The sequence below is a fragment of the Leptodactylus fuscus genome, chromosome 1 (genome assembly GCF_031893055.1).
Source record: "Leptodactylus fuscus isolate aLepFus1 chromosome 1, aLepFus1.hap2, whole genome shotgun sequence".
In the NCBI taxonomy this organism is placed as follows: domain Eukaryota; kingdom Metazoa; phylum Chordata; class Amphibia; order Anura; family Leptodactylidae; genus Leptodactylus; species Leptodactylus fuscus.
Genome location: NC_134265.1, coordinates 277894191 through 277906315, shown reverse-complemented (window position 1 = coordinate 277906315; position 12125 = coordinate 277894191). Strand labels below are relative to the sequence as shown.

Sequence of the window (12125 nt, the reverse complement as noted above, 5' to 3'; positions counted from 1 at the left end):
CCATTAATTGGTCCAAACTGGGCTGGTTAGAGGCTCCCTCCACCATGAATTTGCCCAAACTGGGGTGGTTAGAGGCTCCCTCCACCATTAATTGGTCCAAACTGGGCTGGTTAGAGGCTCCCTCCACAATTAATTGGTCCAAACTGGGCTAATTAGAGGCTCCCTCCACCATGAATTGGTCCAAACTGGGTTTTTTAGAGGCTCCCTCCACCATGAATTTGCCCAAACTGGGCTGTTTAGAGGCTCCCTCCACCATGAATTGGTCCAAACTGGGCTGGTTAGAGGCTCCCTCCACCATGAATTGGTCCAAACTGGGCTGGTTAGAGGCTCCCTCCACCATGAATTTCCCAAAACTTGGCTGTTTAGAGGCTCCCTCCACCATTAATTGGTCCAAACTGGGCTGGTTAGAGGCTCCCTCCACCATGAATTTGCCCAAACTGGGCTGTTTAGAGGCTCCCTCCACCATGAATTTGCCCAAACTGGGCTGGTTAGAGGCTCCCTCCACCATGAATTGGTCCAAACTGGGCTGGTTAGAGGCTCCCTCCACCATGAATTTGCCCAAACTGGGCTGTTTAGAGGCTCCCTCCACCATGAATTTGCCCAAACTGGGCTGGTTAGAGGCTCCCTCCACCATGAATTGGTCCAAACTGGGCTGGTTAGAGGCTCCCTCCACCATGAATTTGCCCAAACTGGGCTGTTTAGAGGCTCCCTCCACCATGAATTTGCCCAAACTGGGCTGGTTAGAGGCTCCCTCCACCATGAATTGGTCCAAACTGGGGTTTTTAGAGGCTCCCTCCACCATGAATTGGTCCAAACTGGGGTGGTTAGAGGCTCCCTCCACCATGAATTTGCCCAAACTGGGCTGTTTAGAGGCTCCCTCCACCATGAATTGGTCCAAACTGGGTTTTTTAGAGGCTCCCTCCACCATGAATTGGTCCAAACTGGGCTGGTTAGAGGCTCCCTCCACCATGAATTGGTCCAAACTGGGGTGGTTAGAGGCTCCCTCCACCATTAATTGGTCCAAACTGGGCTGGTTAGAGGCTCCCTCCACCATTAATTGGTCCAAACTGGGCTGGTTAGAGGCTCCCTCCACCATGAATTTGCCCAAACTGGGCTGGTTAGAGGCTCCCTCCACCATGAATTGGTCCAAACTGGGGTTTTTAGAGGCTCCCTCCACCATGAATTGGTCCAAACTGGGGTTTTTAGAGTCTCCCTCCACCATGAATTGGTCCAAACTGGGGTTTTTAGAGGCTCCCTCCACCATGAATTTGCCCAAACTCTGCTGGTTAGAGGCTCAATCCACCCTGATTTTCAAAACAAATGTTGGTGCCAACCTCAACTTACTACAAGGGCCAAATTCACTGCTGGTGACAAGCTCTCCTCACTGCAAGTGCCAAATACACATGTTTCAAGGTGTTTTCCTACTGTCAGAGAGGTGGTATTGAGTGTGTAAAGTGTGTAGTTGTTAGGCTGTGATGTTGGGGTAATAGAGGGTCTTTGGTGTGTTAGATGCCCCCAGACATGCTTCCCCTGCTGTCCCAGTGTGATTCCAGAGGTGTTGGCATCATTTCCTGGGGTGTCATAGTGGACTTGGTGACCCTCCAGACACGGATTTGGGTTTCCCCCTTAACGAGTATCTGTTCCCCATAGACTATAATGGGGTTCGAAACCCGTTCGAACACACGAACATTGAGCGGCTGTTCGAATCGAATTTCGAACCTCGAACATTTTAGTGTTCGCTCATCTCTAAATATAATATCTAGAAGGGTATACTCGGCAAGAGAACTCCTTTCCATTAAAGCACATGGACATAGTAAAGGGAGGACAGAGTGTCCCATAGTTAGAACAGAGAACCACTTTCAAATATCTTTTGCCCCTGCTATGACTCTACATGGCCATATATTACATTTATTGGAAAGGGTACCATGCAGTACTACATTTCCCTTGTACTAGCTGCTGCAGTGAAATGTATGTCCTGCCGTAACTTCAGTGATATCATTTGACCTTCATGTGTTACTTATGATGAGAATAGTAGACGCTGTGCACTGAATGAATAAATATGCTACATTATGGTTCCTAACTATATTTATGTCTTTATCCAGTGCGCCTTAGTGTGTGAGTGCTCTTCACCTGAACTGCTCAGTGGGAGTGACAATCTGCCTTTACTAAATTCAGGTAAGATAGAATTGTCTATCATTTATCATTGCTGTAGGAATGTGAACCACGTTCTTCTATAAGATTATGTTTTGTAGATCCGTCTTTCTAAGTCTTCAGACTGTTCTCATGTGAACCTGGGATGTCATGAAATGATTGCTGAAATAACTTCTGCCTGTACTTTCTATAGTAGCAGCTGGGACTTGCTGCCATTGCCATCCTCGCTGTTAACACATTATGCTCTGTTCATCTATAAGGATCAAGATGTCACTATCATTACAGATTAGAAACCTTGGTAAAGCATCTCGTCTGTAGCTTTAAGGGTCAACCACCAGCATCAATTATATGCAATCAGTTGTTCCAGCATGTAAGAGATGTCATTGCAACATTATTAATATTATTATTTTGAAAACACTATTAATGTCATGGCACTCTAGATATAAAGAAAAGGGTCTAAGACCTTGCATAAGGCAAAACAAGCACAATAACCATGAACTAAACGAGTGACTGACTCGTACAGAGGCGGAGAGGACCCTTGACTTACAATCTACAGGGGAAAATAGGTGAGGTTAGAACTGTTCAGATGATATGGTAGTGGCAGCATTGTTGTAGGTTGAAGGCTTCTCTGAAGAGGGGGTGCAGACTTCATTTGAAGATTTGGAGGGTGAGGGACTGCACAAAGTTCGGGAAATGTACAGGAAACAACTGTGTGAGGCGCAGACAAAAGGAGAGCAAAACAATAATGGTGTAAGTTTGGAGATTACATGTGAGGAGTCTCACTGAGGACATATTGGGAGAGCTCATGGATGACTTTGTATGTCATTGTTAACGTATCAAACTTAAAGGGGTTGGCCACTTTCAGACCAATATTGATAAACAAATGTACAATAAAAAGATATACAATTTTCCAATATACTTTCTGTATCAATTCCTCACGGTTTTCTACATCTCTGCTTGCTGTCATTCATTCTGTTACTTCTAGTGGATAAAACTCTGACCATGGTCATGTGATTTACGGTCCATGGTCATGTGATGAGTACAGAATTGATACAGAAAGTATATTGGAAAATTGTATCTTTTTATTGTACATTTGTTTGTCAATATTGGTCTGAAAGTGGCCAACCCCTTTAATTCTCTGGCAACAACAAAGCTAGGTATTAGTTGAAAACACAAACAGATAAGGGCCACATGACAGGAATGATCTGTGGGCTCCTTCCCAGGCCTATATTTTAATGCCAATGAACATATCAGAGAACCATTCCATCATGTCTTCCTATCAGACTTTAATATGCAAAGTAATGAGATCTAAAGGCCTTCAGGGGCAACCCTGTCCCATATACAATATTAGTGTGTTGGCATCAAGGAGAAGGCCCTTTGCTCAGGGTCTCTGCTTGAAAAATAAGTTCTCCCTCTAGCAGATTTAGTGCAACCACATAGTACATGGTCACCCATTTATTCAAAGAGTAGTCTGAAGTAGTCCCCTAGAGCCGATTGATGGGATGGCTTCATTCATGGCCCTAAAATTCTAGATTTACTGACAAAAATGTCTGTGTAACTTGATTGGTGTTACTTTCCTTTGTGGAGAAAGAGAGAGAAAGTTGTCAGGCTGCAGCTGATGGGTTGGGAGAATTCATAACTCATGAATATGCCAGACTTGAATTAGACAGTCCTTGTCACCCTACAACTTATTAAAGAGGTTGTCCAGGAATTGGAACTGGTGATTTCACAAATCAAATCAGATCAAATAAAAAAAGCTTTTTGGCACGTCCGAATATATGTTTGGCATTGCAAAAGAGAGTGGTTGGGGGTGAAGGAGTGGGTTGGGGCGCAGGCGTTAAGTGGGTGGGAGACTGGGTGGTTCGGAGATACAATAGTCCATGGGTTCTCCTCATTCTTGTTTGGGACATGTGGGTATGGATGGGCGTAGGTGGGTGGGTGATTAGATGGGGTGATAATGGGGTATAATAGTCCTTGGGGTCTCAATTATGTTTGTCATCAGCTCCTTACTAGCAACCACTGAAGCCACTGATTGGTTTCAGTGGTCACATGAGGCACAGGACCTCCAGCAAAGCTGCACTGGTGACAGACAACGGAAAACCCCACCACCTCCCCAGACCACCCCATTGGTTGCTCCAATCCCCCTAAGCTTACACAAAATACAGGTTATTCCCACATAATTGTAGAGAAGAAAGTCAAGTAGTGCATTAGTGTACAGGTATGATAGCTACTGTGGATGGGCTGGGAGGCGTCAGGAGTCTGGTACAATCTGTATTTGTTTATTCATTTATGGCATATTAAATAATTCACTTACACATAATATATTATTTTGTTCCATTTTCAATTCTTTTCAGTGCGGAGCTTTGTTACAGTGATTAATTATCCTTACTTATGCATATTTACACACAACTGCAAATATTTCAAGATTAAGTGGATTAGATCTGCAATATTAAAATGTACAGAGATGATTTATACAATACAATAATAAACAATCAGATGACAAATATTGTTTGAGCCATGAAGGGAAAATAATAGGAAGCAGAAAATCCCAAATGTTACCCTCAACTAATTTATAAAGGAAAAGTGAGACTATATGCTAATTATACACTCATTTGTAAACTAGTCTTGAAACAGCTTTATATACTTAACATTAGACGGATTAATTTTTCAAGGACTCTTATTCTAAAAACAAATCCGGGTGATGTGTGCACAGTATCCTAAACAAGGAAGGTTGTTTTCTGTAAAATTAACTCTTCTATGAATGGAACACTTTTTTCTGGTGGAATGTTTTCTGGTCCAGAAGTAAAGTTTGTTTTAGGCCGGGGCCCCACGGGACAGAAACGCCACGATTTGCCCAGGAAAAATGTAGGCATTTTACAGTACAGGCAAAGTGGATGGGATTCTAGCAAATCCCATGCCCACTTTGCGGTACAAACCGCTGTGCTGACAAGCCCGCGATTTCCAAAACCGGCACGGTTTTGGAAATCGCAGCATGTCAATTATACCTACGAAAACACCGGCAGCTTTCCCATAGCTATAATTGTAACAAAAGGTCCATGGAGGAAAACTCTGCAAACTTTCTTTCTAATGTGTTGCATGAAGAACCACAATGCTTTGCCACCCTGGTTTTTCCCGCAGTGCTTTACTTTATTTTGTACTTCATTTCCCCTTTAAGGCTATGTGACCTCATGCCTCATATGATCATCACTGCACTCCGCAACAATTTGGCGTTTGTTTTTTTTTTCTTAACACATTCCCCTGTTTGTAGACATGTAAGGTTATATAGAAATTAGCTTTGGTTCAACAATTGGGCAGTAACTTATTATTTATTAGAAAGTGAAAGGTTACCACCCACTTGGAGAATAACAGTAAATTGTGCAAAGACGCAGTAACAATTAACGTATGTCATTTAGAATTTAGTATTTGGTGACAGCTCTTCTTTAAATACATGCTTAGTGTCTGACTTTAGTACCAAATCACACTAGCACTTAAATAGTGGATTTGTGCACTAATGAATGGTATAGCTGACATATTTTGTATTTGTTATGTCTGTCATTCTTCAGAAAAGTTAGTGATAATAAAGGTACTGAAGGGAAACTTGGCACACTAGTGTGAACTGGATATTTTTACCTTAATGGTTAGCTAAGCTCAATGGGGAGGATTTAATAATACAGTTGGATACAGACGGATTTAGCATACTGTAGGCTAAAAACAACTCAAGGTCAGACCTGGAATTATTTTATACCACTTAAGCAAGATAAACTCACTTCTGCATTTGATCTGTCAGACTTAAAAACTAATATAATGGCGGATGCAGACAGGGCCCATTCTTTCTACATCTGCCATCATTCCCTGTAATGTACAAAACACGGCAGAAGCTTTCTTCCATCTTGTTTCTTTACTTTTAGAAGGAATATAATGTCCTGTGTTGTACAAAGCAATGCAGTTGCTTTACTATCATTTTTTTTATTATGATAGAAATATTGGGTATACCGTATTTTCCGGACTATAAGGCGCACATAAAAACCTACGATTTCCTCAGAAATCGTAAGTGCGGCTTATAGTCCGGTGCAGCTTATATATGGATGGAAGCGGCGGTAAAGTCTACGTGCCGCTTCCATACATACATAAAAGGCACCGTAAGGGTGCATTCACACTACAGAACGCCGGCGTGTAATCACAGCCGTACACGCCGGCGTTACAGCAGGGCTGCCGGACACTTCTCATTCATTTCTATGGGAGCCGGCATGCGAGCGCTCCCCATAGAAATGAATTGAAAAAAGCAGTCCATTCATTTCTATGGGGAGCGCTCGCATGCCGGCTCCCATAGAAATGAATTGAAAAAAGCAGTCCATTCATTTCTATGGGGAGCGCTCGCATGCCGGCTCCCATAGAAATGAATGAGAAGTGTCCGGCAGCCCTGTTGTCACGCCGGCCTGAAACAGAACGTGAAACTTACCCAGCGGTGCAGGGCGGGCGGGCGGGCATTCAGGCCTCCTCTTCCTCCAATGTTCCGTCCTTCTCCTCCGGCGCTCGCTGATAATGGCCGGGGCGCCATTATCAGTTAGCGAGCGGCGGAGGAGGAGGACGGAACATCGGAGGAAGAGGAGGCCTGAATGCCCGCCCACCCTGCACCGCTCGGTAAGTTTCACATTCTGTTTCAGGCTTTTATTTTAAAACGGGGGGGGGGGGGGGGGTAGTTTAATCTAACTTTTACGGTTGGGCTCTATCAGCATGATTTTGCTGATAGAGCCCCTCCTCGCCTGCCGAGCGCTTCCAATAGAAGCGGCTGGCACGCGGGGGGTTAAGCGGCCGCTGGCAAAGTCTGCCTGCCGGCGCTTTCAATAACATATAATGCGCACCGGACTGCGGCTTATAGTCCGGTGCGCCTTATATATGAACCGAGACGGACTATAAGGCGCTCATGGGCAATGCGGCTTATAGTCCAGTGCGCCTTATAGTCCGTAAAATACGGTAAATAAAATTCTAACTATCCATCAATGTTTAAGGAATAAAACCATAGTTTAAATGGCGTTAAGTTATGATGGAGGTGGAAAGCTGCTTCTTTCTCATTCAGATGTTTCCATACTTATGTATGAAAAAGTATGTAAATACGGTATAAAGCCTGCATATAAGTAAGTGATGGTGTTATCTTTATCTGTTGGATATATACAGGGGTTGGATAAAATAACTAGAATACTCCTATTATTACATAGACAAGTTGAATTCTTCCTGACATACCTACTCTAGCTCTCTCCTTTTTTCTCAACCATGTAGTTTATATTGCTGATGAATTTTATTACTTGTGCTATATATTTGTTTTAGGGATATATGTCAGACCTTACAGAGTTCCAAAGAGGACTGATTTTTGGTATACATCTTGTAGGGATGTCTGTGAGCTGAGTTGATGGGTATATTGAGGTCTACTGGTTCTGTGATAATATCTCAGTACACAAAGATAGGTAAGATATCTTAAGGCTAAGGCCCCACATTGCGGAAATGAAGCAGTTTTTTTTCTTAGCCAAAGCCAGGAGTGGATTAAACAAAATGGATAACAAGTATAACAGATTGCTTTATATTTGCTGTTCCTTTTCCTTTTTGACTTTGGTTAAAAAAAATTACTTTGGCTCAAAATCTGCAATGAAAAATTATGCGTTTTTGCAATGTGGGGCCTTATCCTTAGACAGGATCTGGAATGGAACCAATAGACCTTAACACACCAGCTTGGCAACTATAGTCACAGACGCCCCTACCAGATGTTCACATGTTCACCGCAGAGGCATCTGCCACAGAACCCGGGCCATTAGGGGGCCCGGTGACAGCTGCTACTGCTGCGTTTTTTTGGGTTTTTTTAATAGGCCGTTACCAGCTGAAGTTACTTCAGCCGGTAACGGGCCCTATTTACTTATCGATCCTGGCTGGGCCAGGATCAGTAAGTGACACCGGGGACCCCACAAAGACTATCATTATACTCGGGGGTCTTTTCAGACCCGGGAGAGGTAAGGGAACGTAACAAACAGTGTTACTTACCTCTCCACGATTCAGGCCTACGATAGTTGTCTGACGTCACATGATCCCGGCCTGCGTCCCAGGTCATCTGACATCATTAAAGAAGGACGAGAGCGGCGGCCAACAGCATAGGAGCCGGGGGACAGGTAAGCAACAGTGGGTTTTTTATGGTTTTTTTAATGTTTTTATTCCCCCGGGTCTCCGATTATTATACTCTGGGTCTGTAAAGACCCCAGAGTATAATAATTGTTTATGGGTGTCCACAGTGGGACATAGTACTGTGTGCAGGGGACACTATGGGGGATAATACTGTGTGCAGGGGCCACTATGGGGGATAATACTGTGTGCAAGGGCCACTAAGGGACATAATACTGTGTGCAGGGGCCACTAAGGGACATAATAGAGCGTGCAGGAATGCGGAGGAGGGGTCAGTCGAGGTCTTCGGTGTCGGTCGGTTGGGGGGGCCATGTCAAAAGTTCGCCACGGGGCCCCGCCATTCCTAGTTACGCCACTGAATATAATGTATGTGACTGAGATTTAAAGAAAATCCATTAAAGCCATAAGTGGTGTTCTAGTTATTTTGTTCAACACCAGTAGGCTGGTATATTATCTTTGACTTGTTCCAAGCATTCATTGTAGTGAGGAGATCTATGAAATCAATGCTCCTGTAATGGTGACACATGGTGCAAAGTCTCCACAAGGGACCTATGTAAATGAGTTCTAGGCTTTGCTCAATATAGTTTGAAATGTTACAATTAAGGAAATTAGGCGAGTTGTACGTTGGAAAATGAAGAAAAGAGCCTGAGAAATTCACAAGAGAGTAAATTACAGATAACCAGGTCAAAATGACAACCCCCGCAGTCAGCAGTAGAAGCATCATAAGACAGCCTAAGGTCGAGGATATGAGTAATAATTGAGGTTAAATGGTCATAAAATATAGACATTAAAATGCACAAGAAATACTGGAGAAAATAATACTATCTATATGCTATTAAGCAGTAGAATGGAAAAGAACATTCTCCCCAGAGATAAATGTACCAGTAACTCCTCAGGCGGGTCTAAGCAGGTGGAGATACACAACCAATGTTGGAGTCATTGGCCAAGTTTTTCTTTGATACAAATATTACGGTGATGATGTCACCAAATGGTCATTAAACAATGTTCCTGCAGATGACTTTACAGTCAATAAGATAGTTTACTTAAGGTACTGAGGCAGCAGTGTATTTCAGGATTTATAAAATTAAAATTTTAATTTTTAGAATTTAATTTTATTAAATTCAATATGCTGTATTTACCTCACTAAGAAAATCTCAGTGTTTTAATCTAAAAATGGCAGACGTCAGTGGTTCTTGGTACACCCGGAATACGGACCATGTTGTGTACAGTGAATAGGGTCAGGGTTACAGCTTACTATAGTCATACCTTTGTAAATACACAGGATAACAAAGGTATATGCCTAGAACTTCACCTTGTTTTGCACTTTTTCAGCTTATTTAATATTTTATTGGCAACTTTCCAAATCACAGTGAACATGGAATAATGTAGAATATACAAATAGTAGTTAGGACTCAATTCTGACATATCTTGCTCCTCAGCTTATCCTCAGTATAGTCAATGTATATAACTATGTCTAGGTCTATGGCTCTGTAAAAACGTATCTTGAAGAGACTTCACAGCTAAATAACAGGAAACATTTAAGGCAACATTACTGGCTAAACACTATTGCCTGACCTGTCGCCTGCAGCGGTATATACTCTGGAGCTATCAAGTGGGTTCCACAACTGTGACCACAAGTGTCATAACAAAACCTATCATTCTGCATCTCCTGTCACTTCAGCAATAGAGTCAGTCCACTGAGATGTTAAAGCGATGCTGTCACGTCTGCAGAATTAACTGTGAAGCAGTGACCACCGTGTAGCTAAATGTAACACCGGCTACAAGATACAGATATAAGCTCTGTAAATAAATGTCCTATTTAATGACATTAAATATGGTGTTGGGGGCCACACGGTGGCTCAGTGGTTAGCACTGCAGCCTTGCAGCGCTGGAGTCCTGGTGATCAAATCCCGCCAAGGGCATAAAACCATCTGCAAGGAGTTTGTATGTTCTCCCCGTGTTTGCATGGATTTCCATCCCATATTCAAAAAAAGACATACTGATAGGGGGAAAATGTACATTGTGAGCTCTATGTGGGGCTCACAATCTACATTGAAAAAAAAAAAAAAATTAAATATGGTGTCAACCCTGCAGAATAAATGCAGCCAATGAGACCATAGGGATTCCAGAGAGACCATAGAACTTATACAGGTCTTCCTTGTACTGTAAACTTTGTCAGTGTCAATGCACATGCAAGAAATTTAATCAGTAAGGGCTAAAATGGTATTTAGGAATCCTCACATAAGGCCCCATGCACATGAAATAATAAAAAACTAACAGCTTTTTAACATCAATTTTTAGAATAAAGAGAGTCAATGGGCAAATACACATGTAAGGTTTTTTTTTTTGTTTTTTTTTTTAACAGACTGTAAATAATGTCCTATTTTTTGTCAGTTTTTCCACCCTGATGGACTCAATGAAAGTCTATGGGATCAGTTTTTCATGTCTGATTTTTGGATGATATATCAGTTTCAATGATGTTAAAAATGATGAGTGGGGTGGGTCAAAAAAGGAAAAAAAAGAACAATATTGATCTGTTGGGTTTTTTTTGACTGACTTAAAACTGATGCAAAATGATAATGGAAAAGTGATGAATAACATGTAACACATTGATGGAAAATGGCCATTAAAATTGCCAGTTTCATCCATCGTCATGTGCATGTAGCCTTAGTAATAGAACGTAGGGACAAGTGATCAGGTACAAAGTCATCAGCAAATGGAGCTGTCATATGTAGGAGTTTCAGTGCCCAGATATCAGAGCCTTGACCCACCCGGGGACCCTCTGGTGGTCTATCTAACCCTTGTTTGCAGTGGCTTGTATATATTGGAATTCTATTGGTATTTTGCACTTTTGCATTGGTATGCTTGTCTGCATTATTGACATTTTTAATGTGAGAAATTCACACAATGTAATTTGGAATTTAAAGCTGAATTGCTTGGAGCCTTTTTATTAATTGGTGGTGTGTGAATTGGCCCTTTACCATGGAAGTTGGACAGCTATAACTAAGCCTCGTGAGAGAGTTTTGTAATAGAAGCTCATGTTTTTCAATGATGAATTACCTTACCTCCAAGCATGCAGGTAATAGAAGATGGCAGGACATTAGTCATTTGCATAGCCTGTTTCAAATGCTTTTGGAAATTAAATGTTTTAACCTGTCGACGCATCCATTATATATTCTGTTCATGTTATGTTTTATGTTTAAAAATAGAAATGAGTTGTGACTATTATTTTTCCTGGGGCTCTTCACTGTAAACGACTTAAAAGTGAATGCAGATGCCATAACTCAGGGGTTTTATGAGGAATAAAGAAGTTCATGTAGTGCTTCCTGGAAGTTTTGTAACGGTTACTTAAATAAAGGCTTTATGTGAAGGTCGTTGAGCCCACATATCTGACATAAACACACCGTAATCATGGCATTTATTATATTTTAGGTTATAAATCCAGCAGAATTATCACCGGCTGGCTTTATCACTTCTTTCATTATACAACGTGGAACTAAGTATATCACATTTATGCATGTACGTAAGGTAGGCCTGAAGTGTGACATGTTTCGGGAGCAGATAGCTGTAGGCTCTTAATATTTGTATGCTTTCTTACACGTTCTTAAACAGAAATGTAGCTAGTCACCTGAGAAACAAGGAACAAGGATTCTAACTTGTAATGGGTCCTACTCTTGTTGGTCCCCGTAGCAGATACTACCTGGTAGTTATGCCCATGTTGTCCACTTATTAACCCTGTGATGTAGTGTAGTTTATTTACATGGTATTTTAGGAATATGTCAATACTGTAAGCTTTGGATGGCTCTTCA

At 41.9% G+C, this 12125-nt stretch overlaps 1 protein-coding gene across 5 annotated transcripts in view; it reads left to right on the top strand.

Annotated features, from left to right (window-relative positions):
- Window positions 1-12125, top strand: part of INPP4B (inositol polyphosphate-4-phosphatase type II B) — a 469700-nt gene that overhangs the window by 318242 nt on the left and 139333 nt on the right. For all 5 annotated transcript variants that reach the window (XM_075288123.1, XM_075288124.1, XM_075288134.1 and 2 more), the window contains one exon: window positions 2103-2175. In XM_075288123.1, the coding sequence (XP_075144224.1) occupies window positions 2103-2175 (73 nt within the window). The remainder of the gene's footprint in view (window positions 1-2102; window positions 2176-12125) is intronic.